Below are 27,049 nucleotides of genomic sequence, written 5' to 3'. Positions count from 1 at the left end.
AGGAAGTGGTATTTCTTTCAGGGCTATCATAGAAGCTATCAGGTCCCTTTGCAGATCTTGAGCCATGAATTAAAACTCAAAAGTCCCGAACTCATCATTTTTTTTTTTTTTTTGGCGGTACGCGGGCCTCTCACTGTTGTGGCCTCTCCCGTTGCGGAGCACAGGCTCCGGACGCGCAGGCCCAGCGGCCATGGCTCACGGGCCCAGCCGCTCCGCGGCATGTGGGATCATCCCGGACTGGGGCACGAACCCGTGTCCCCTGCATCGGCAGGCGGACTCTCAACCACTGCGCCACCAGGGAGGCCCCCGAACTCATCATTTTAATTTTAAAGAAATGTTACAACTTTTTGACTGAACAAGTATGCTTTTAGGAAATTATTGTAAGAAAATGATAAGGATGTGTGTAAAAATGTAACTAACAGGATAAATCACCAGAGCACCGTTTATAAAAGCAACAAACTAGACACTGCTTATGGGAAACAACTGGGCATTTGGTAGGTAAATTATGGTACATGCATATGATGGAATGCTCAGCAGACAACATACTGATGTGTGAACAAAGTAGACTGTGAAATAACATAGCAATGACTGCGTTTTTTGTAAAAAAAAAAAAAAAAAAAAATATATATATATATATATAGCAAAAAAAGATTTGCAAGGATAAACACTTAAGTGCTAACAGTGCTTATCCCTGGGAAGGGAGTATATGAGTGTTCATTTTGTTCTATGTTTGCCTGTATTTCCTGTTTTTTCTATAAATCACATAATTTGCTTTTGTCATAAGAAAATGTCAATCTATTTCAACCCTTTATTTTGATGAAAACAAATCCATTTTTTTAAAAATTTTATTTATTTATTTATGGCTGTGTTGGGTCTTTGTTTCTGTGCGAGGGCTTTCTCTAGTTGCGGCAAGTGGGGGCCACTCCTCATCGCGGTGCGCGGGCCTCTCATTATCGCGGCCTCTCCCGTTGCGGAGCACAGGCTCCAGACGCGCAGGCTCAGTAATTGTGGCTCACAGGGCTAGCTGCTCCGCGGCATGTGGGATCTTCCCAGACCAGGACTCGAACCCATGTCCCCTGCATTGGCAGGCAGATTCTCAACCACTGCACCACCAGGGAAGCCCAAATCCATTTTTTTAAAACTTAGTTTTCAGAAGCAGAAATGATTTCCAAGTTTTCACAGAGGCAATGATTTTGTTCTCTGTCAGAGCTGATGGGACCCTTCACAATCACAGCCCAAGTGAGGTTCTCCCCCCGAGTCGGATTCGAAGGGAGAAGAGTGGTTCCTACACCTTCCGGGTGCTTTGCTTCGGCCTCCATACCCCAAGGCCAAGCAGCTCACCTCCAGCCCAGGCCATCCTATTCTTGCTGAGTCACCAGCCTCATCATTTGCAGAGCCATGTCCCCTTGGTCGGAAGGAACCTGGAAGCAAGCAGTATCTGCGTGAGCACTCCTAGTTCCATGCCTGGGGCTGGGGTCAGGGCCGGCATCCCGAGACACTGCTCCCAGGAAGGGGGCCAGCTCTGTGACAGCAACCTGAGAGGACAGCTGCACCTGGGTGCCATTCCTTAAAAGAGCGTCCCTTCTGTGAAATGACCCTACGCTGGACAAATCCTCTTCTGGGCCCCCACCTGCTGGGCTGCAGGGGTCTACAGAAGCCAGCATTTAGGAAGGAATCTCCTATTCCATTGGGGCTGATCTGTTGATTTCTTTCTTTCTTTTTTTTTTGGCCACACCTCATGCAGAATCTTAGTTCCCCAACCAGGGATGGAACCCTCACCCCCTGCAGTGGAAGCGCGGAGTCTTAACCCCTGGACCACCAGGGAAGTCCCTGTTGATGTCTTTATAAGGGCTGTGCTTATGTTACTAGGATCCAGCCTGTTCAAGGAAGAGGGAAGATTGTAAACATTTTAAAGGACTCTCTGTGTAGGAAGGGTCCCAGAGTGGAAGGGAAACAAACAGCAAATCTGTAAACCAACAAGACCCTTTGTTTGGGGCACCCCTGCTTTTACACAGTAATTCAACTCTTTGTTTTCCTGTAAGATCTTTCAAATAATTCTTGTAAAAAACCTCCTTCCCACACACCATCAAAAGGCGGAAGGGCAGAGGCCTCAGTTTCTCCTCCACAAAGATGGTGGTGGAGTAGCTGGCTCCAAGTTCTGAACTTCTGCGGCTCCACGATTCTCTCACACTCCTGCCCCCGACTCTCCTGCCAGGCTTGGTCCCCAGGAGGCACAGGCACGGTGGGGTAGGCCAAAACGACACTTAATCAACTAAAGAGGAAGTGGTTGGGGGATGATTTAATAACAGTCTCCAACAGCTATTTTAAGGCTGCCCCCAACTGATGGCCTTGTTCTATGGGTGACAAACCAAAAGGAAACGGGCCTGAACTCCTCACACCAGTGACAACCCACAGCTGGTTCCTCCTGCCTCCCTCTCCTCTCTGACTCCGCAGAGACCCTTTCTTGGAATAGTGTTGTGCTCTAAGACCTCCTACTGCCTTTGCCCAGTCAACACCGAAGGTACTCAGAGCCATGACAAAAATGCCTTCTTAACACTGTGTCCTGCTGCCTTGTCCACTGTCTCTATGGATCAAGTTTATTAAAAGAGTGGGCTACCACTCCCTTCCTGTTTCTTTTTTCTTTCTTTTTTTTTGTGTTATGCGGGCCTCTCACTGTCGTGGCCTCTCCTGTTGCGGAGCACAGGCTCTGGACGCGCAGGCCCAGTGGCCATGGCTCACGGGCCCAGCCGCTCTTTGGCATGTGGGATCCTCCCGGACCGGGGCATGAACCCGTGTCCCCTGCATTGGCAGGTGGACTCTCAACCACTGCGCCACCAGGGCAGCCCTTTCCTGTTTCTTAAGGTAGGATTGTATTGCTATAAACTTCCCTCTTAGAACTGCTTTTGCTGCATCCCATAGGTTTTGGGTTGTCGTGTCTCCATTGTCATTTGTTTCTAGGTATTTTTTGATTTCCTCTTTGATTTCTTCAGTGATCACTTCGTTATTAAGTAGTGTATTGTTTAGCCTCCATGTGTTTGTATTTTTTACATATCTTTTCCTGCAATTGATATCTAGTCTCATAGCATTGTGGTCGGAAAAGATACTTGATACAATTTCAATTTTCTTAAATTTACCAAGGCTAGATTTGTGACCCAAGATATGATCTATCCTGCAGAATGTTCCATGAGCACTTGAGACAAATGTGTATTCTCTTGTTTTTGGATGGAATGTCCTATAAATATCAATTAAGTCCATCTTGTTTAATGTATCATTTAAAGCTTGTGTTTCCTTATTTATTTCCATTTTGGATGATCTGTCCATTGGTGAAAGTGGGGTGTTAAAAGTCCCCTACTATGATTGTGTTACTGTCGATTTTCCATTTTATGGCTGTTATTAATTGCCTTATGTATTGAGGTGCTCCTATGTTGGGTGCATAAATATTTACAATTGTTATATCTTCTTCTTGGATCAATCCCTTGATCATTATGTAGTGTCCTTCTTTGTCTCTTGTAATAGTCTTTATTTTAAAGTCTATTTTGTCTGATATGAGAATTGCTGCTCCAGTTTTCTTCTGATTTCCATTTGCATGGAATATCTTTTCCCATACCCTCACTTTCAGTCTGTATGTGTCCCTAGGTCTGAAGTGGGTCTCTTGTAGACAGCATATATATGGGTCTTGTTTTTGTATCCATTCAGCCAGTCTGTATCTTTTGGTGGGAGCATTTAATCCATTTACATTTAAGGTAATTATCGATATATATGTTCCTATTACCATTTTCTTAATTGTTTTGGGTATTTTATTGTAGGTCTTTTCCTTCTCTTGTTTCTTGCCTAGAGAAGTTCCTTTAGCATTTGTTGTAAAGCTGGTTTTGTGGTCCTGAACTCTTAGCTTTTGCTTGTCTGTGAAGGTTTTAATTTCTCCATCAAATCTGAATGAGATCCTTGCTGGGTAGAGTAATCTTGGTTGTAGGTTTTTCTCCTTCTTCACTTTAAATATGTCCTGCCACTCCCTTCTGGCTTGCAGAGTTTCTGCTGAAAGATCAGCTGTTAATCTTATGGGGATTCCCTTGTGTGTTATTTGTTGTTTTTCCCTTGCTGCTTTTAATGTTTTCTTTGTATTTAATTTTTGATAGTTTGATTAATATGTGTCTTGGCATGTTTCTCCTTGGATTTATCCTGTATGGGACTGTGTGCTTCCTGGACTTGATTAACTATTTCCTTTCCCATATTAGGGAAGTTTTCAACTATAATCTCTTCAAATATTTTCTCAATCCCTTTCTTTTTCTGTTCTTCTTCTGGGACTCCTATAATTCGAATGTTGGTGCATTTAATGTTGTCCCAGAGGTCTCTGAGACTGTCCTCAGTTATTTTCATTCTTTTTTCTTTATTCTGCTCTGCAGCAGTTATTTCCACTATTTTATCTTCCAGGTCACTTATCCGTTCTTCTGCCTCAGTTATTCTCCTATTGATCCCTTCTAGAATATTTTTAATTTCATTTATTGTGTTGTTCATCATTGCTTGTTTCATCTTTAGTTCTTCTAGGTCCTTGTTAAATGTTTCTTGTATTTTGTCTATTCTATTTCCAAGATTTTGCATCATCTTTACTATCATTATTCTGAATTCTTTTTCAGGTAGACTGTTTATTTCTTCTTCATTTGTTAGGTGTGGTGGGTTTTTACCTTGCTCCTTCATCTGCTGTGTGTTTTTCTGTCTTTTCACTTTGCTTATCTTACTGTGTTTGGGGTCTCCTTTTCGCAGGCTGCCGGTTCGTAGTTCCCGTTGTTTTTGGTGTCTGTCCCCAGTGGCTAAGGTTGGTTCAGTGGGTTGTGTAGGTTTCCTGGTGGAGGGGACTAGTGCCTGTGCTCTGGTGGATGAGGCTGGATATTGTCTTTCTCGTGGGCAGGTCCACGTCTGGTGGTGTGTTTTGGGATGTCTGTGGCCTTATTATGATTTTAGGCAGCCTCTCTGCTAAGGATGGGGCTGTGTTCCTGTCTTGGTAGTTGTTTGGCATAGGGTGTCCAGCACTGTAGCTTGCTGGTCGTTGAGTGAAGCTGGGTCTTGGCGTTGAGATGGAGATCTCTGGGAGATTTTCGCTGTTTGATATTACATGGAGCTGGGAGGTCTCTTGTGGACCAGTGTCCTGAACTTGGCTCTCCCACCTCAGTGGCACAGCCCTGACGCCTGGCTGGAGCACCAAGAGACTGTCCTCCACACAGCTCAGAATAAAAGGGAGAAAAGAAGAAAGAAAAGAAAAGGAAAGGAAAGGAAAGAAAAGAAAAGAAAAGAAAGAAAGAAAGAAAAAGAAAGAAAGGTGATAAAATAAAATAAAGTAAGATAAAATAAAATAATTATTAAGGAAAAAATTTTGAAAAGTAAAACAGATCAAAACAAAAAACGGATAGACAGAACCCTAGGACAAATGGTGAAAGCAAAGCTATACAGACAAAATGTCACACAGAAGCATACACATACACACTTACCAAAAGAGGAAAAGGGGAAAAAATAATCTATCTTGCTCCCAAAGTCCTCCTTCTCAATTTGGGATGATTCGTTGTCTATTCATGTATTCCACAGATGCAGGGTACATCAAGTTGATTGTGGAGCTTTAATCCACTGCTTCTGAGGCTGCTGGGAGAAATTTCCCTCTCTCTTCTTTGTTCACACAGCTCCTGGGGTTCAGCTTTGGATTTCGTCCCGCCTCTGCGTGTAGGTCACCTGAGGGCATCTGTTCTTCGCTCAGACAGGACGGGGTTAAAGGAGCAGCTGATTTGGGGGCTCTGGCTCACCAGCCTGAGGTGCGCCATGCGTTCTCCTGTGGAAGTTGTTCCTGTGGAAGTTGTCCCGGGATCCCGGGACCCTGGCAGTGGCTGGCTGCACAGGCTTCTGGGAGGGGAGGTGTGGAGAGTGACCTGTGCTCGCACACGGGCTTCTTGGTGGCGGCAGCAGCAGCCTTAGCGTCTCATGCCCGTCTCTGGGGTCTACGCTGATAGCCGTGGCTCACGCCCATCTCCTTCAAGCAGCGCTCTTAATTCCCTCTCCTCGCGCACCAAGAAGCAAAGAGGCAAGAAAAAGTCTCTTGTCTCTTCGGCAGCTCCAGACTTTCTCCCAGACTCCCTCCGGGCTAGCTGTGGCGCACTAACCCCTTCAGGCTGTGTTTACGCTGCCAACCCCAGTCCTCTCCCTGCGCTCCGACCTCCGAAGCCCGAGCCTCAGCTCCCAGCCCCTGCCCGCCCCGGCAGGTGAGCAGACAAGCCTCTCGGGCTGGTGAGTGCCGGTCGGCACCGATCCTCTGTGCGGGAATCTCTCTGCTTTGCCCTCCCCACCCCTGTTGCTGTGCTCTCCTCCGTGGCTCTGAAGCTTCTTCCCCCCTCTGCCACCCGCAGTCTCCACCTGCGAAGGGGCTTCTAGTGTGTGGAAACCTTTCCTTCTTCACAGCTCCCTCCCACTGGTGCAGGTCCCATCCCTATTCTTTTGTCTCCGTTTTTTCTTTTTTCTTTTGCCCTACCCAGGTATGTGGGGAGTTTCTTGCTTTTTGGGAGGTCTGAGGTCTTTTGCCAGCGTTCAGTAGGTGTTCTGTAGGGGTTGTTCCACGTGTAGATGTATTTCTGATGCATTTGTGGAGAGGAAGGTGATCTCCACGTCCTACTCTTGCGCCATCTTCCCCTGTCTCTCTCTGGGAGGTTCTTAAGAGAAGATTAAGGGAAGGGCTTTCCTGGTGGCGCAGTGGTTGAGAGTTCACCTGCCCATGCAAGGGACATGGGTTCGATCCCTGGTTTGGGTAGATCCCACATGCCACGGAGCAACTAAACCAGTGCGCTACAACTACTGAGCCTGTGCTCTAGAGCCCACGAGCCACAACTACTGAGCCCACATGCCACAACTACTGAAGCCTGAGCGCCTAGAGCCTGTGCTCCGCAACAAGAGAAGCCACTGTAGTGAGAAGCCTGCACACAGCGACAAAGAATAGCCCCCCTCACCGCAACTAGAGAAAGCCTGTGCGCAGCAACAAAGACCCAACACAGCCAAAAATAAATAAATGAAATAAATAAATGTATATATATATAAAAAAAGGAAGACTAGGGGTCAGAGAGGTTGAGGATAAGTTATCCATGGTCAAGATACCTAATAAATACTGTGAGAACAAGTATACCATATACCCAAGCTCCCACTTTCCTCTGGATCAGGGTTTCTCAACCTTGACACAACTAACGTTTTGTGCAGCACAATTCTCTGTGGCCGGGGGTGGGCCTGTGTGCAGCAGGATGTTTACCAGGATCCATGGCCTCTGCCCACCACAAAGCAGTAGCAACCTTCCCCAAGCTGTGACAACCCCAAATGTCTCCAGACATCCCTGAAGTCCCCTTGGGGCAAAACTGACCCCAGCTGAGAACCACTATTGGTAACCCCCAAGTCCCTCAGCATTTCCTTGGCGGTCCAAGTGAATGCTCTATGATGTGCTCACTGTGCAGATGAAGCTTTACGGCCAGGTCCTTATGCCCTCCTTTCTAGCCAGACAGCTGTCCCTCAGCCCTTCTCTGTGGAGATTCTGTCTTAGCACAATGGCACCAAGCCTTACCATCTCTCCCACAGATCTCCTCCAGGAAACTGCCATCTGGGACGAAAGGAGAGCCTGCATTTAAATGGCTGGACCAAAGCATAACCATGAGGGAAACACCTGGGCCCCTTCTGCTTCCTGGGCATTCCTGCCTTTGGCTCCTTTGCAGGTAGTCTGTGTGTGTGTGCATGTGCTTGCATAGTGGATCCATTCCTCCATAATCTCCCTCAGCCCAGGGAAAGCTACTCAGTCCACCTACAGCCTAAGGGAAAAACCGTGTTCGCTAGGCAAGTGCAAGAGTGCTGCAGCCTTAGTGCCCGTCTCTGCAGGTGAAGCCTCTTCTGAATTGAAGTTCCAGAGCCACCGCTCCTCGCAGACACTTGTACTCTGCACTGTGCTCAGCCTTACAGACCACCGAGCTCTGATTTCACTCCCTGAAAATGTCAAGGAAAGACAATTTCTCCCTCCCTCCCTCCCTCGGGACAAGTTCCTTCAGGACAAACTGTCCAGAGGAAAGTAACACTCAACTCATTTAACCTAAAGAGCAGAGGATAGCGAACCCAGCGTACGTCTCTCAGGAGGATTTACTGTTTCAATGAAGCACAAATAGAGTTTCATTAGCGACCCCAAAACATCCCCAAACCCAACGCACTTATGAGACCAGTGCGTGTGGCTCCTCCACCCCCAACTCGAGTGGCAAATCTGGAACAAACGCTGACCCTCTCTCACCATGTGTCCAGCTCTGAGAATCCAGTAGAAAGCCAGGTTCTTGTGGGACTTGACAAAAGCAGACGTTTCTGAAGTCTTAGGGTCATTGTGCAGGGGCTTCCACTTCAGCTGACTGAATTTGGGCAGCTCTGCCCACTTCAGTTTTCGCACCCAGGCCTCCTGACCTGGCGATGGGGGTGAGGAAGGGCCCAGCGTTAAGAGCTGAGTGGAGGAGAAACCAAAATCTGGGTCCCATGATTCGGCATGGAATCTGCAAGCTGGGATGTATATACAACTCACTTTGGGATCTTGTTAAAATGCACATTCCGATGCAGTAGGTCTGGGCAGGGCCTGGGACTCCACGTTTGTAGCACTGGGTGTCCCAGCCACAGCCAGGCTGCCTGGGAGAAACCTAATGGCTGTGACTACTTTTTGCCCCTGGCCCTCCCACTGCCCTACGCTCTATAGGAAGGAAATTGGGGACCTCTGGAGGTGGACAGCACTGTCAGGAGGACGGAGAAGCCTCAGTGTAAGGAGATGGTGGATCACATCGGGAAGGTCATGGAAGAAACACAGAACCTTTTCAAATCGTCCTCAGAGGCTCTCAAGTCGCAAAAATATTCAGTCCTGCTGACTTTGAGGAACGCTCACACCCGCCAGACCATGTGCCTCGATTTATCTGCCAGTTCTGAGAACCTGCCTGAGCTTCTCCCTGGCCCTCCCTGAAAGCAGAGGTGGGCACAGGTGGCAGCCAGTGCGGGAGGGACCCCACCAAGACCATTTCCCCTGGGTCCTCATCTTTACAGGGTCAGCAGGGCTGTCTTGATTCATGCTGCAGTGCTTACCATCCCCTGTGACACTGCACAAAAACGAGGTTTTCCCTCAGTTAAATGGTGCCTCTGTCCAGTGGCTAGGGAAATGTCTTCTTTTTAAATTTCGAGGTGGGCGTGGGTATTATCCTTTTCTATAATCATACCTAAGGCCTCAAAAGCTGGACAGGCCAGGCTTCTCTGAGAGGTCACAACCTTGGGCAGCCCTACCCTCTTCAAAGAGTCAAGGTCAGGGGTGGATGCATGTAACAGGAAATGGCCTTCCTCCTGCCATGTCAATGTCAACAGTCCCCCAAGAGGCCAGTTCCCTTCCAGCTCAACCCACGACACTGCCTCCGAGTGGTTCCTACCTATGGTGTCCACGATGAGGTCAAGCTGTCCATTATACACAGTCACGTTGACCCCGGCTTCCAGCAGCTTGTCCACAATGCTGATGACTGGCTTCATGAAGTCCCCCTCCATGTTCAGGAAGACGCTGGCAGCCTGGCCTGTACAAGGGGAAGGAGAAAGAGGTAGCAGCTTGGAACCTGCCAGAACAAGAGGCACCTTTCAGCCCAGAGCATCCAGCACCCAAAAGTGACCACCGTGCAGCCCCTAACAAAGACTGAATACACAGCTGCTTTGCCAACAGGGACCAGCTGGCCCAGAAATCTGTGCCCCAAGCTGGCCGTGTAGAAGGCGAGCCCAAACAGCACACGTGTCTATTCATCCAGGTGCTTGTGATGACAGCAGATGCCACTTGTCATGAGGGATGGAAACCCAGAGAAAGCTAACACCCAAGGAAACAGGGAGGTTTAGAAAATACCCTTTGAGGGAGTTCCCTGGTGGTGCAGTGGTTAAGAATCCGCCTGCCAACACAGGGGACATGGGTTCGATCCCTGGTTCGGGAAGATCCCGCATGCCGCGGATCAGCTAAGCCCGTGCGCCACAACTACTAAGCCTGCGCTCTAGAGCCCGCAAGCCACAACTACTGAGCCCACATGCCGCAACGACTGAAGCCCACGTGCCTAGAGCCCGTGCTTCACAACAAAAGAAGCCACCACAATGAGAAGCCCACGCGCCGTAACAAAGAGTAGCCTCCACTCTCCACAACTAGAGACAGCTCGCGCGCAGCAACGAAAACCCAACGCAGCCAAAAAATTAAAAATATATTAAAAAAAAAAAGAAAATACCCATTGGGCTGGTCCTCTCAGGGGACAAACTGATTTGGGGCCAGCATTAGTTTTCTTCCTTTGCTGAGTAACACCAGGGACAAGGTTTTTTTGTTTTGCTTTGTTTTTGCTTTTTCAGGGCCGAGTTTTAAGCTCTGAACCAGTAGGGCTACCTTAGTAATCAACAAATCAGTCCTAAACCAATTCGGAGCTGGCCCTTGGTGAAGTCACATGGATGAGTAGCCCCAGGCAAGAGAGGAGGCGGTCCGCACAGCCTTCATGCTGGATCCCTGACCATCACGGCCATCGTACTGAGCAGCGGCAGCAGCCATCACTGATTTTTAGTTGCCAGTCACTGTGCTAAGTAAGCACTCTGCAAGCAACATCCCATTGCCTCCTTCCTTCACCAACCCTGCGAGGTTAGGTTCTTTAGCCTGTGCAGTGGCTAAGGAAAATAAGGCTCAGAGAGGCTGAGCAACATGCCCCGGGAGAAACAGCCAGTGGCAAGCTGGGACCGGAACGCAGGCCTGGCTGACTCCGAAGTATGTAGGCCTTAACTACAAACTGGACTTGGGACACTGAGGGTACCCGGAAAGGACAGTCTGTCTTTTCCAGAGCCATACACAGGCACACCCGGAGCCAGGGAGAGTTTGCTCTTATCAGTTTTCATCGGCAAAAGTGTAGACGGCTCGCCCATCCGGCCACACTGGGCAGGGAGGGAGGGTCCCTATAACGAGAGAAGCTGGGGCTGGACAACACTGTCATGAAGGTAAGATGAGGGGGTTGAGCTGAAAAGATGTGCTCTTGTGAGCTTGACCTTCACCTGGCCTCCTGGGGGCGCTCACATCTCCTCCTCAGCATCCAACCTCCCATGGGTGTCTGTACCCCTTAAAGCTCTGACACCACATTCTTTTGTTTGAGCTAACTTTTCCCTCATTTCTAGAAAACTCTAAGGGGTGAGGGGGAAATGAAGACACTAGGTCTAGGACGAGTCCTCTGTTGACTGCGTGTTGGGAGGACGGCCGTGTCCCCTGAAGAAGCCGGGGCCAGAGCCAAGTCCCAGCCTCTCCGCCGCGGTCAACGTTCTGCCTTAACAGAGGCATAGCTTTGGGGTCTCTTAGACATGAACAAAACCCTCCTCAGCTTGAGTGTTTCCCCTCCAGGGGTCTGGGAGTCCCACTTACTCGTGGCTTCCCTATAAGACTGAGCAGGAACTTATGCTAGATTTCTACCCGGTCTCAGTCCCTGAGGACCCCAGTATTTCCCCACTATGACCTTCAGACCAGAATGCAATAGATGCCAGACCACATCCACATCAGGATGCCTGCAGAGGCCAGCCAGAGAGAGCTTCTCAAACCCTGTCTGAAAGGACCTTTGTCTGGAAGTCTCACCCACAACCAACTGTGGCCTTGGGCATGGCTTTTTCTTTTTTTTGTTGCGGTACGCGGGCCTCTCACCATCGTGGCCTCTTCCAGTGCAGAGCACAGGCTCCGGACGCGCAGGCTCAGCGGCCATGGCTCACGGGCCCAGCCGCTACTCGACATGTGGGATCTTCCCGGACTGGGGCACGAACCCGTGTCCCCTGCATCGGCAGGTGGACTCTCAACCACTGCGCCACCAGGGAAGCCCTGGGCAAGGCTTTTTTAATCTCAATTTTTTATTATGGAAAACCTCACACTGATACGAAAGTAAAGAGGAGGGTGTGATGATTCCCATGTACTCACTCCTGGCTTCCACTTATAAAAAGTCGCTTCATTTCTTTCCCCACCCACTTCCCTTACCAACACCCGATTTTGAACCATTTTGGCATGTTATTTACTGTCTTTCTATGTTTGCTCATCTATCAGTGTCGATACTGTTCTACCTGCAACACGCTATTGCCACTACCAAAACCCATTCAACAGATTAAGGCCTTTGAATTTCCGCCTTTTCCACCCCCCAGCTCTACAAAAGACGCTTTAATTAGGTCACACAAGTTACCTCCCCAGGAGCAATCTTCAGGAATAATTTTGAGCTTCTTTCTGATGGGACCATTCATGAGCTGACTTAAGGCATCCTGCTGTAAGTGTCTCACGTGGCGCTGGAAAAGATGAACTAAAACAAACTGGTACACGGTGAGTCAAAGGACTGGAAATAAGACCAAGAGAACCTCTTTTCTAAGCTGCCGGGGATGCTGTGTGTAAGAGGGAGGCCTGCACCTGGAAAAAGAAAAGCGTCCCCGATTCCCCCCAGATGGTGGGGAGGGCGGGGGGAGTCAGGAACATGTTCAAAGTGGAGATGCTTTATTGGTTTTGATTGCTGCATTTTATGTACTTGGGGCCACTGAGATTATCCAGCACGGCCAAAGGCAATCAGCTGAGTGGAATCTAGAGGCCTCCTGCAGCTTCTACATGGCGGGAGGATACCAGGCATTCAGCACCCGCAGGGAAGACAACTCAATCCAGCCTTTAGGAGAACGGACATCGTAATTCAATGTGCAGAAGCTGGTTTCCAAACTTCAAAACACTATCTAAGTGCAAGAGGCCGGATGCAACAGACTATCTAGTGCATGACTCCATCTATGTGAAATGTCCTGAAATGGCAAATGTAGAGAGACAGAAAGCAGATTAGCGGTTCCCTGGGGCTGGGAGTGGGAACAGAAATTGACTGCAGACAGACATGTGGGATCTTTCTGGGGTGACGGAAATGTTCTAAAACTGGATTGTGGTGATGAGTGCACAACTCTGTAAATAAACTAAAAACCATGGAATTACACACTTAAAATGGGTGAATTTTATGGTATGTAAATTATATATCAATAAAGCTTTTTAAAAAATTGGCTTCCTCTCACACGGAGGCTGAGACAGGGTCTAGCAAATTCAAGGTCCACTCACCTATGTGGCTCTGGGTGAATTCTAGACTCGATTTCACGGTAGACGTGGGAGACGTCTTAGTTAAGATGTTATAGAAGTTCACCCCGTCTGTATTCTGAAATACAGAAGAAATATATTTGGCTGTTTATTTATTCATTATCAAAGTTGCAAAACAGAACAGCACCTGGCTCTCCACCTTATCCGAGGACAGCTTTAACTCTGTACATTTGCTCGGACCAGAAAGAGATGTAGCCCTTAAGGCTCAGAGACCAGCAGTGTCAGCCCAGTCTCCTGGCACAGTGAGCAGCTCATCCGAGTGGAGCTGCGATGCCGCAGAAGGAAACCAAGGGCCTGTGTGTTAATTACCAGGGAAAACCGAGCTACAGAGTGTCCTACATACTCAAGTCCTCAGCCTGTGCATTCTTCCCTCCTGGCTCACTGGGGCCAAAGCACTGCTCGGCAAGGATCCAAACACTTGCCTCTGTGGGACATATTCTTTTTTATAGAAGCCATACCTTCAGTCAAGAGGCAGGCAAGTCTTGCAGGCTGAGTGGCTTTCTGACCCTGTCTTTGCTCAGACTCGTCAGATTTATCGTTTAGTTTGACATCATTTCTCGACTTGTGGGCAGTCTCAGGATAGATCCCAATCCTAACAACACCAACCAAGGTCCCTTCACCCAAGGGGAAAAGCCAAGCAGGCTGGCCCCGAGCGTGTCCCCTCTTACCTGTTCAATGACCATTTCTGCTTTCCCCCACAGCTCAGTGGCCTCTTTGTAGAGTCTCTTATTTATGGCATCCAGGACTTGTTCTGCAACCCGAGATACCTCTACCAGACCTTGGTCGTCGAGAAGAGACTGGAACACAAAGCAAGAACTAAAAGGCCCACTTTGTGAGAGACACAAATCTGGCATTGCTCCAGTTAGGGATGGGTAACAGAGAGAGTGGCAGGAAGGAGAAAGGGGACCGTCCACAGGAAAGCGCAGCATTACAAGTGCTGTGTTTATTGATGAGGGAAATATAGGAAAATGGTAACCGAGTCTCAGTGATGGGTATACGGGTGTCCACCATGATCTTTCAACTTTTCTGCATATTTGAAAATGTCTGTAATAAAAAGCTGGGGGCGGGGGATTTTAAAAAGTGCATTTCTTGTACCTGGAGAAATGGGATAACTGTGCTGATATTTCTTTAAATTTGTCCCCAAGGCCGGCTGTTGCTTAGGGTCTTTGATTCGATATGGATTATTTGATAAGTCCCTAAGGGGCAGTGTCAACCACATAGGCAAACCCAGCTAGCTTTGTCCTTCCTTCGGACAGAGCCAGAAGAGGTCAGCTGGGCTGTTAACCACAGAAGATGCAAAGCTGGGGACTCATCTACTTACCATGCTGTACAAGTAAGGTCCCCAGGAGAGCACTGAATCTGAAGGAAACCACATAAGAATAAAATAAGTTTGCTGTGGCTCTGTTCTCCCCACAAAGTACCTAACTAGTTTTCCTTCCACAGCAGAAAGAGACAGAAGAAATGCAGTGGCTTCGGGTCTGAAGGCTCCTTAACTCACCAGGGCCCATGTAGGGCTGATGTCTCAGTGGCTGGGAGGTGGGGCGAGGCTGTGGGGGTCTTTCTGGTGACTCAGGACTAAATGCTACATTAATTTGGCCTGATACTGGCACAGCCAGTGAGTCGCCAGGGATGGCACCACAGGCAAGCAGTGCGTGTGCAGTGGAGGCTCTCATTCGCAGACTTCTAGACTTTGTGACAGCCTAAAAATATTTCCCCACCTTCAGAGTTCTGCTCTGCATCCTGCCTGCTGCTCCAATTTGGGGACGCCAGCTTCCGTCAAGGAGCTAATTAAGGAAGACGACTAATGACCTCACAACAAGTGTCTGTGCTGTACTGCCAATCAATTCATTTCAATCCCGAAAATGTATTGAGAGCATACTATGGGCCTAAAGCCAGTAAGGAGCTTTATAAGATATAAACATGAGTAAGACAATACCTGACTTCAAAGAGAATAGTTGGGCTTGGTTTGGACAAGTTCACAACTACCATAACACTAAGTATGGCTAGTGCCATTGAGAGATGTGCCAAAAAAGTAGCAAGGCCCACAACTTTTTTTTTTTGGCTTATGTGATTTTTTTCTGCTGTAATTAAAAAAAAAAAAAAACCTGAAGTATAGCTGATTTACATCAAGGACCACAACTTACAGAGCACATTTGAATACGTCACTCCTTTGCTTAAAAGCTTTCAATGGTTCCCCCTAAGCCCAAGTATCTCAAAGTCTGTTTCAAATAACCTCAGTTCTACAGAATGTTAACCTAAGTATTAGAAGGAAAAATGACTTTCTGGTGAAATACCTTTGGGGTTATGCAAAAGACAACACATTTTTTTTTTTACTGCAGGACTTCTCAGAGCCTTTAATGTACCTGTGAACCTTGAGGAAGTGGGACCAGTATTTGGCACTCCTGAAACTTATTTGGCCATGGGGCCCTTTGCATAGCACTTCATTGGACTGGTATTCTTCAGAGCACACCCTGAGAAATGCAGGCACACCAGGTCCTTCAGGACCTAGCTGTCATTCACCTCTCCAGCTAAACCATCAAGCCTGTGCCTCAGTTTCTGTTTCTGTTGCTTTTTTTTTTGCGGTACGCGGGCCTCTCACTGTTGTGGCCTCTCCCGTTGCGGAGCACAGGCTCCGGATGCACAGGCTCAGCGGCCATGGCTCACGGGCCCAGCCGCTCTGCGGCATGTGGGATCTTCCCAGACCGGGGGCACGATCCCCTGTCCCCTGCATTGGCAGGCACACTCTCAACCACTGCGCCACCAGGGAAGCCCCTCAGTTTCTTATAAAGAATCATCTGCGGTTCTCCAGTGCATCCCATTCCCTGCTTGATCTAGACCAGGGATTGACCAACTTTTTCTGAAAGAAAGAGATAAATATTTCTGGCTTTGCAGGGCAGCTGATCTCTGTTACAACTACTCAACTCTGTTTCGGCAGCCTCCAAAACAGTCAGAGGACATGTAAATAAGTAGGTGTGACTGTGTCCCAGTAAAAACTTTATTTACCAAAGCAGAGTGGCAGGACAGACTTGACTTGGAGGCTGTAGTTTGCTGAACTCTGATGCGGACCTCTGATGTCCAGTAGAACTTTCTGCAATGATGGCAATGTTCTATATCTTTTTCTTTTTTCTTCCACACCGCAAGGCTTGTGGGATTGTAGTTCCCCAACCAGGGATTGAACCCATGCCCCCTGCAGTGGAAGCACAGAGTCCTAACCCACTGGACCACCAGGGAATTCTCAAAATGTTCTGTATCTGTGTGGTCCAAAACAATAGTCAACAGCCACATGTGGCTACTGGGCACTGAAATTGTGGGTAGTACAAATGAAAGATGGAAAATTTTATGTATTTTAATTAATGTAAATAGTCATATGTGGCTATGGCTACCATATTGAACTGTGCAGATCTTCTTGAAGAAATGAAGCATGTCTGTGTATCTTTCCTAGCACCCAACAAAACAACTACTCTCTAGCAAGCAATTAATAATTGCTTATGAAAATTAACAGTACTTCTTCAAAAAAGAGAGTACTTCTGGGGTGGAAGAGTGATACGTAAGGTGGATCTGGAAGGAGGGATCAACGTGGACCTGGAAGGAGGGATTAAGAGCTGGGCAGGAAGATTCAAAAGGGGAGGTGGGTCACAACAAGGTGAATTCGGGAGATTTTGGACCAGATGAAGAGCACATGCAAAGCCATGAGGCTAACTTACTGGTCTCAGGGAGGAATGCAGGGTAATGGTTAAGTGCATGGATTCCAGTGCCTGCTGCCTTCATGTGCATCCTGGCTTTAGCTGTGTGACTTTAGGAAGATTGCTTAACCTCTCTGAGTCTCCATTTCATCACCTCCAAAACTAGGATAATAATACCATCTATCCCATGGAGCTGTTGCAAGCATTAAGTGAAGTGAGCACATGAAAAGTGTTTAGTGTTATTAACACAGCTGTGATGAGACCCTTGAAGGGAGCGTGAGGCCAGTACTGTCACTCTGAGGGAGACCCCTGGCAAGAAACCTGCTGACTCCCTCACGCCTCAGGTCAAGGCTTCTGCAACATCTTGGCGTCCTCGGAAGCACATCCAGGAAGGAAACACAAAGAGCAGCCCTTTGCACAATGCGGACTGAGCTTTCAGTCCTGTCCTTTCAGTCCTGCCCTGGAGATGCCAAGAACGAGGACAGGAAGTAACCATCCAAGCAGCTTCAGAATGTCCTGAATCCATCAGGGACATGGCTCTGTAAGAAGCCAAATCTCTATCTTTTAAGTGGAAAATATTACCTTTTATAAATGATTATTTTTAAAAACCTGAGGCATCATCACAAACCATAGACATACATTTAGAAGAGTTTCGGTGAACACATCCACTCACGTAACAACCACCCAACGAGAGCCTAAAAAGTTCCTTTGTGTCCCTTTCCAGCTTATTCCCCTCCCTCCTTCAGAGGCAACTTCTCTTCTGAAATCTAACTCTACAGTTTGGTTTTGCCTGTGAAAAGTCACCTTTTGTTAGGTTAGGGCAGTAGTTCCTAACTGGGGTGATTTTGTCCCCTGGGGACATTTGGCAATATGTCTGGAGAGATTGTTGGTTGCCAAGCTGGGGTGGAAATACTGGCGTCTAACGGGTAGAGAGGCTGCTAACATCCTTCACTGCATAGGACACCTCCCCCCATAACAAAGAATCACATGATGCTCCAAACATCCACATTGCTGAGATTTAGAAATCCTCACCAGAGTTAACCCTACTACAGTGACTATTTCAGATGCCTGAAGCCACAGCCTGGGTGTATACAATCCAAACAACTTTTATCTATACTCCCAACAGGGATGCTCAGGTTATGAAATTTCAAACCTCTGAGTTACAGGACCAGATGGTAGCCCTGCATCACCATCAAAATGAGCAACAGGTGGGAATTTCACCCCAAATGCTCATGTCAGCAGAAGGATGGTGGACAGGACGAGATGACAGACTTGGGTTTGAATCCTGCCCAGGCGACTCATTCTGTGTGTCAGAGGGCAAATTCCATCATCTTTCTACATCTCTAGAATGTCTTCAACTGTAAAACTGGATTCTTTTGTTGTGAAAATCAAACAAGAGACCTCGGTTCAGCCTGTAGCAGTCCACGGTAGGTGCTTTCCGTAAATGAGTTCTCACCCCCGAATTTCTTGGAATACTCCTGGGGCAAACACTTTCTGTGTTGACTTCTTCAAGGACCCAGAGAATTCCATTGCCTTGTTCTTTGATCTAGACACCACAGCCCAAAGTCCCAAAGGGTAGGGAAAGGGACCTTTAAAATGTCTGAAAATTCCCTACTTACCGACGGGAGAGATCCAGGAGTCACCCAAAGCAACCCCGGCAAAGTTGCACTGGATGGTCCCTTGCTGAACAGCCTGAAAGAGAAGCCAAGAAATATCCTTGTCAAGAAGACCCAGGGGCCTCCATCCCTTCCTCACATGAGGGAGCCAAGCCTTTATACACTGCCTTTCCTGAGCAGAGAAAGCTCCTGCCCACCCAGGATACTCTGGATATCCAAAGACAACAGATGCCCACTAGAGGGCAAGGGTAACTCTTTCCTGCTGCCATTTGCAAAATGAGTAGGAACTGTTTGAGTTTTCCCAAGGGTGTTGGCAGGATGTGCGGGGGATCTGGTGTAGCCCCTATCTCTTCCTTAGAAGGGACGCTGGCACCCTTTCCCTTGGAGGACTCTGATTTCTCACAAGGTGCTCTGGGGGCTCTCTGGGTACAATCGCCACTGTCTCCAGTGGTCACTGCAGAGCTGGGAGGCCTCCTCAGAAGGTCCTTGAGGGTGGGATGGATGCCTTAGGACTGGGAACTCATGCCCCCTGCTGCTTTTATCCATTTAAAAGGAATTCATCTGCCCAGTAGCAGAACATTGGAAACAACTGAAATATTTATCAATAGGGTGGGCTAAATTAATTATGGTTATTTCCATGGTGCATGATGCAGCTTAAAAAAAGGAATGAGGGTCTTCCCTGGTGGCACAGTGGTTGAGAGTCCGCATGCCAATGCAGGGGACACGGGTTCGTGCCCCGGTCCGGGAAGATCCCACATGCCGTGGAGCGGCTGGGCCCGTGAGCCATGGCCGCTGAGTCTGCATGTCCAGAGCCTGTGCTCCACAATGGGAGAGGCCACAGCAGTGGGAGGCCCGTGTACTGCAAAAAAAAAAAAAAAAAAAAGAAAGAAAAAAAAATTTTAAACAAAGAAAAAATATTAAAAGCAGCAAGGGAAAAACAACAAATAACACACAAGAGAATCCCCATAAGGTTAAGAGCTGATCTTTCAGCAGAAACTCTGCAAACCAGAAGGGAGTGGCAGGACATATTTAAAGTGATGAAGGAGAAAAATCTACAACCAAGATTACTCAAGCAAGCAAGAATCTCATTCAGATTTGACAGAGAAATTAAAACCTTTACAGATAAGCAAAAGCTAAGAGAATTCAGCACCACCAAACCAACTTTACAACAAATGCTAAAGGAACTTCTCTAGGCAGGAAACACAAGAGAAGGAAAAGACCTACAATAACAAACCAAAACAATTAAGAAAATGGTCATAGGAACATACATATAGATAATTACCTTAAATGTAAATGGACTAAATGCTCCCATCAAAAGACATATACTGGCTGAATGGATACAAAAACAAGACACGTATATATGCTGTCTACAAAAGACCCACTTCAGACCTAGGGACACATACAGACTGAAAGAGAGGGGATGGAAAAAGATATTCCATGCAAATGGAAATCAGAAGAAAACTGGAGTAGCAATTCTCATATCAGACAAAATATACTTTAAAATAAAGACTATTACAAGAGACAAAGAAGGACACCACATAATGATCAAGGGATCGATCCAAGAAGAAGATATAACAATTGTAAATATTTATGCACCCAACATAGGAGCACCTCAGACGTAAGGCAAATACTAACAGCCATAAAAGGGAAAATTGACAGTAACAATGATAGTAGGGGACTTTTAACACCCCACTTTCCCCAATGGACAGATCATCCAAAATGAAAATAAATAAGGAAACACAAGCTTTAAATGATACATTAAACAAGATGGACTTAATTGATATTTATAGGACATTCCATCCAAAAACAAGAGAATACACATTTTTCTCAAGTGCTCATGGAACATTCTCCAGGATAGATCATATCTTGGGTCACAAATCCAGCCTCGGTAAATGTAAGAAAATTGAAATCGTATCAAGTATCTTTCCAACCACAACGCTATGAGACTAGATATCAATTACAGGAAAAAATCTGTAAAAAATACAAACACATGGAGGCTAAACAATACACTACTTAATAACCAAGAGATCACTGAAGAAATGAAAGAGCAAATCAAAAAATACCTCGAAACAAATGACAATGAAAACACAATGACCCAAAACCTATGGGATGCAGCAAAAGCAGTTCTAAGAGGGAAATTTATAGCAATACAATCCTACCTTAAGAAACAAGAAACATCTCAAATAAACAACCTAAACTTACACCTAAAGCAACTAGAGAAAGAAGAAAAAAAGAACTCCTAAGTTAGCAGAAGGAAAGAAATCATAAAGATCAGATGAGAAATAAATGTAAAAGAAATGAAGGAAACGATAGCAAAGACCAGTAAAACTAAAAGCTGGTTCTTTGAGAAAATAAAGAAAATTGATAAAGCATTGCCAGACGCATCAAGAAAAAAAAGGGAGAAGACTCAAATCAATAGAATTAGAAATGAAAAAGGAGAAGTAACAACTGACACTGCAGAAATATAAAGGATCATGAGAGATTACTACAAGCAACTCTATGCCAATAAAATGGACAACCTGGAAGAAATGGACAAATTCTTAGAAATGCACAACCTGCTGAGACTGAATCAGGAAGAAATAGAAAAAACAAACAGACCAATCACAAGCACTGAAATTGAAACTGTGATTAAAAATCTTCCAACAAACAAAAGCCCAGGACCAGATGGCTTCACAGGCAAAATCTATCAAACACTTAGAGAAGAGCTAACACCTATCCTTCTCAAACTCTTCCAAAATATAGCAGAGGGAGGAACACTCCTAAACTCATTCTACGAGGCCACCATCACCCTGATACCAAAACCAGACAAAGATGTCACAAAGAAAGAAAACTACAGGCCAATATCACTGATGAACATAGATGCAAAAATCCTCAACAAAATACTAGCAAACAGAATCCAACAGCACATTAAAAGGACCATACACCATGATCAAGTGGGGTTTATTCCAGGAATGCAAGGATTCTTCAATATACGCAAATCAACCAATGTGATACACCATATTAACAAACTGAAGGAGAAAAACCATATGATCCTCTCAATAGATGCAGAGAAAGGTTTTGACAAAATTCAACACCCATTTATGATAAAAACCCTGCAGAAAGTAGGCATAGAGTCAAATTTCCTCAACATAATAAAGGCCATCTATGACAAACTCACAGCCAACATCATCCTCAATGGTGATAAACTGAAACCATTTCCACTAAGATCAGGAACAACACAAGGTTGCCCACTCTCACCCCTATTATGCAACATAGTTTTGGAAGTTTTAGCCACAGCAATCAGAGAAGAAAAAGAAATAAAAGGTATCCAAATCGGAAAAGAAGTAAAGCTGTCACTGTTTGCAGATGACGTGATACATAGAGACGTGTACACAGAGAATCCTAAAGATGCTACCAGAAAACTACTAGAGCTAATCACTGAATTTGGTAAAGTTGCAGGATACAAAATTAATGCACAGAAATCTCTTGCATTCCTATACACTAATGATGAAAAATCTGAAAGTGAAATTAAGAAAACACTCCCATTTACCACTGCAACAAAAAGAATAAAATATCTAGGAATAAACCTACCTAAGGAGACAAAAGACCTGTATGCAGAAAATCATAAGACACTGATGAAAGAATTAAAGATGATACAAATAGATGGAGAGATATACCATGTTCTTAGATTGGAAGAATCAACATTGTGAAAATGACTACTACCCAAAGCAATCTACAGACTCAATGCAATCCCTATCAAACTACCACTGGTATTTTTCACAGAATTAGAACAAAAAATTTCACAAGTTGTATGGAAACACAAAAGACCCCGAATAGCCAAAGCAATCTTTTTTTTTTTTTTTTTTTTTTTGTTACATGGGCCTCTCACTGTTGTGGCCTCTCCCCTTGCGGAGCACAGGCTCCGGACGCACAGGCTCAGCGGCCATGGCTCACGGGCCCAGCCGCTCCACGGCATGTGGGATCTTCCCGGACCGGGGCACGAACTCGTGTCCCCTGCATCGGCAGGCGGACTCTCAACCACTGTGCCACCAGGGAAGCCCGCCAAAGCAATCTTGAGAAAGAAAAATGGAGCCGGAGGAATCAGTCTCCCGGACTTCAGGCTATACTACAAAGCTACAGTAATCAAGACACTATGGTACTGGTATAAAAACGGAAATATAGATCAATGGAACAGGATAGAAAGCCCAGAGATAAACCCACGCACATATGGTCACCTTATCTTTGATAAAGGAGGCAAGAATATACAGTGGATGAAAAGACAGCCTCTTCAATAAGTGGTGCTGGGAAAACTGGACAGCTACATGTAAAAGAATGAAATTAGAACACTCCCTAACACCATACACAAAAATAAACTCAAAATGGATTAAAGACCTAAATGTAAGGCCAGACACTATCAAACTCTTAGAGGAAAACATAGGCAGAACACTCTATGACATAAATCACAGCAAGATCCTTTTTGACCCACCTCCTAGAGAAATGGAAATAAAAACAGAAATAAACAAATGGGACCTAATGAAACTTGAAAGCTTTTGCACAGCAAAGGAAACCATAAAAAAGGCGAAAAGACAACCCTCAGAATGGGAGAAGATATTTGCAAATGAAGCAACAGACAGAGAATTAATCTCCAAAATTTACAAGCAGGTCGTTCAGCTCAATATCAGAAAAACTAACAACCCAATCCAAAAATGGGCAGAAGACCTAACTAGACATTTTTCCAAAGAAGATATACAGATTGCCAAGAAACACATGAAAGAATGCTCAACATCATTTATCATTAGAGAAATGCAAATCAAAACTACAATGAGATATAATCTCACACCAGTCAGAATGGCCATCATCAAAAAATCTACAAACAGGGCTTCCCTGGTGGCGCAGTGGTTGAGAGTCCGCCTGCCGATGCAGGGGACACGGGTTCGTGCCCCAGTCCGGGAGGGTCCCACATGCCGCGGAGCGGCTGGGCCCGTGAGCTATGGCCACTGAGCCTGTGCGTCCGGAGCCTGTGCTCCGCAACGGGAGAGGCCACAGCGGTGAGGGGCCCGCGTACCGCAAAAAAAAAAAAAAAAAAAATCTACAAACAATAAATACTGGAGGGGGTGTGGAGAAAAGGGAACCCTCTTGCAATGTTGGTGGGAATTTAAATTGATACAGCCACTATGTAGAACAGTATGGAGGTTCCTTAAAAAACTAAAAATAGAACTACCATACGACCCAGCAATCCTACTACTGGGCATATACCCTGAGAAAACCATAATTCAAAAAGAGTCATGTACCAAAATGTTCATTGCAGCTCTGTTTACAATAGCCAGGACATGGAAGCAACCTAAGTGTCCATCAACAGATGAATGGATAAAGAAGATGTGACACATATATACAATGGAATATTACTCAGCCATAAAAAGAAACGAAATTGAGTTATTTGTAGTGAGGTGGATGGACCTAGAGTCTGTCATACAGATTGAAGTAAGTCAGAAAGAGAAAAACAAATATCATATTCTAACACACATATATGGAACATTAAAAAAAAAAGTTCTGAAGAACCTAGGGGCAAGACGGGAATAAAGACGCAGACCTACTAGAGAATGGACTTGAGGATATGGGGATGGAGAAGGGTAAGCTGGGACAAAGTGAGAGAGTGGCACGGACATATATACACTACCAAACGTAAAATAGCTAGCTAGTGGGAAGCAGCCACAAAGCACAGGGAGATCAGCTTGGTGCTTTGTGACCACCTAGAGGGGTGGGATAGGGAGGGTGGGAGGGAGGGCGACGCAAGAGGGAAGAGATATGGGGACATATGTATATGTATAACTGATTCACTTTGTTATAAAGCAGAAACTAACACACCATTGTAAAGCAATTATACTCCAATAAAGATGTTAAATAAAATAAAATAAAATAAAATAAAAATTACCAAAAAACCACCTTTATTTGTGGACATTGAAATTTGATTTTCACACAATTTTCATGTGTCATGAAATATTACTCTTCTTTTAACCCACCCCACCCCACCACTGTCCCTTGATAATGTAAAAACCATTCTTAGCTCATGGGTCGTATAAAAGCAGGTGGTGGACTGGATTTGACCTATGGGCCATTGTTTCCTGAAATCTGAGCTATTATGATATATTCTATCCAAAACTTTTACCTTGAATGCATCAGGCCTTTAACTATGACCTCCAGTTTTGTAGGAAACACCATGAAGAGAGGAATAAGCTAAATAACACCATGAAGATGCTCCCACACAAATCCAGAAAATGGGATATTCGGTTAGTCTGGTTTCTTTACCAAATGGGGGTCATAAAAAAGGAACTGTGTTAGATGAAAACAGACTTTAGGGACATCCCAGCCACATGTAATTCACGGATCTGGACTGAGTCCTGGCTTAAACAAACTGACCACAAAGGACGTGTTGGTGTTATTAAAGCCTGAACATTTGAGATGAAAATTTACTGAAGTAGGAAAGGGAGGACTAGCGACGGAAGGAAGCAGGCTACAGACATTACGTATACTACCATCTCCTATTGGTTAAAAAATTTACTTATTTCTAAAAGCGCAGAAAAAGATTTAAAGGCTATACACTGAGGTGTTAACAATAGTGATCTCTTTTTAATTTTTTAAATTTGTGCTTGCTGTATTTTCTAATTTTCTGTTATGCACCTATACTGCTTCTTATAAAAGGTTCTTTTTTTTTTTTTTTTTTTTCGCGGTACGCGGGCCTCTCACTGTTGTGGCCTCTCCCGTTGCGGAACACAGGCTCCGGACGCGCAGGCTCAGTGGCCATGGCTCACGGGCCTAGCCTCTCCGCGGCATGTGGGATCTTCCCGGACCGGGGCACGAACCCGTGTCCCCTGCATCGGCAGGCGGACTCTCAACCACTGCGCCACCAGGGAAGCCCAAAAAGGTTCATTTTTAAAGAGAATAAATCTTAGAAAAAAAAGCTCATACTGTATAACACAAGGAATATAGCCAATATTTTACAACTATAAATAGAGTATAACCTTTATAAATTGTGAATCACTATGTTGTATATGTGTAACATATAATACTGTACATCAACTATACTTCAATTTAAAAAAAAGCTCAGACAAGCTCACTGTAAAAAATTTAATCACAGAAGGAGAAAAAGTGAAAAAAGGTTTACCTCTGCCCCACCTGCACCCTCACGCTCACTAACCAGCTAACATGGTATATATCCTTCTAGCTCCTTTGTTTTCACAAGCATATGTATATACATACACGTATATATATGCACAGATCTACCCATTCTTTCTGATGGCTTCAACGTGTCCATCACAGAAGGATCCACGTATTTCATTTAAGTAATCCTCTACAGACAGCCACTGATCTTGTTTTCCATTTATGGACGTTATAAGCAACGATGATGATGATGAACTTAACATCCTCTGACACACACACATGTATAAGTATTCCCACAGGACAGATTCCTGGAAGTGAAATTATTGGGCCAAAGGGCACATACATTTCAAAAGTTTATAGATACTGCCAAAGTGCCCTTTTAAAATGATTTACCAATTTTCATTCCCATCAAACGTGCACAAGAGCACTTATTTTCCTGACTGCTTACCAAAACTGGGGGTTACCAAATTTTTACTTTATTTTATTTTATTTATTTATTTTTTTTGGCCATGCCACGTGGCCTGCAGGATCTTAGTTCCCTGACCAGGAATCGAACCCGTGCCCCCTGCAGTGGAAGCGTGGAGTCCTAATCACTGGACGCCCAGGGACCTCCCACCAATTTTTAAAAACATTTGCAAATCTCACAGATTTGACTTACTACTAAAAGTTGAACATTGTTCACACGTCCATAGGCAGTTTGCATTTCTTCTATAAATTGTTTGCCCATATTTTCTGGCCAATATCCTATTAGAATATTATCTTTTTTAATGGACTTATTGATGTGAATACTACTTCTACTATATATTTATTTGTGTGTGTATATCTTTTAAAATTGTTTATGAAACTCTAAAAAGTTTTAAATTTCTATGTGGTCTAAATACGTCAAACCTACTCTTTTTGCTTTTGGGTGTTTCATCTTATGAAGGAAAAGCAAGTTTTTCGTACCCAAGATTATAAAACTTTTCCCCTATATTTTTAGGTTCTCTTACAGTTTTGATTTTTATGTTTAGATTTTTAATCTACCAAGAACTGATGTTTCAGGGCTTCCCTGTTGGCGCAGTGGTTAAGAATCCGCCTGCCAATGCAGGGGACACGGGTTCAAGCCCTGGTCTGGGAAATCCCACATGCCATGGAGCAACTAAGCCCGTGCACCACAACTACTGAGCCTGTGCTCTAAAGCCCGCGAGCCACAACTACTGCAGCCCGCACACCTAGAGCCTGTGCTCTGCAACAAGAGAAGCCACCACAATGAGAAGCCCACGCAACGCAACAGAGTAGCCCCCGCTCGCCACAACTAGAGAAAGTCTGTGCACAGCAACAAAGACCCAACGCAGCCAAAATTTAAATAAATAAATTTTTTAAAAAAAAGAACTGATGTTTCATGTAAGGCAAGAATCTAACTTTACTATTTTCCAAAGTGATAGCCACTTGTCTCCATATCATTTATTGAACATTGTTTT

The 27,049-nt window shown here is 45.4% G+C and overlaps 1 protein-coding gene across 1 annotated transcript in view; it reads right to left on the bottom strand.

Annotated features, from left to right (window-relative positions):
- Positions 1–1,105: 1,105 nt before the first annotated feature.
- SCPEP1 (serine carboxypeptidase 1) overlaps positions 1,106–27,049 on the bottom strand; it is a 36,673-nt gene continuing 10,729 nt past the window's right edge. The window contains exons 6-13 of the mRNA XM_081218675.1: positions 18,456–18,528; positions 14,475–14,512; positions 13,822–13,950; positions 13,118–13,211; positions 12,225–12,338; positions 9,444–9,581; positions 8,285–8,448; positions 1,106–1,421 (exon numbers count right to left, since the gene is read on the bottom strand). Coding sequence (XP_081074801.1) covers positions 1,359–1,421; positions 8,285–8,448; positions 9,444–9,581; positions 12,225–12,338; positions 13,118–13,211; positions 13,822–13,950; positions 14,475–14,512; positions 18,456–18,528 — 813 coding nt within the window. The 3' untranslated portion in view covers positions 1,106–1,358. The remainder of the gene's footprint in view (positions 1,422–8,284; positions 8,449–9,443; positions 9,582–12,224; positions 12,339–13,117; positions 13,212–13,821; positions 13,951–14,474; positions 14,513–18,455; positions 18,529–27,049) is intronic.

The sequence above is a fragment of the Mesoplodon bidens genome (assembly GCF_964165515.1).
Source record: "Mesoplodon bidens genome assembly, chromosome: 19".
Classification (NCBI taxonomy): domain Eukaryota; kingdom Metazoa; phylum Chordata; class Mammalia; order Artiodactyla; family Ziphiidae; genus Mesoplodon; species Mesoplodon bidens.
This window is presented reverse-complemented; position numbering and strand designations above follow the sequence as displayed.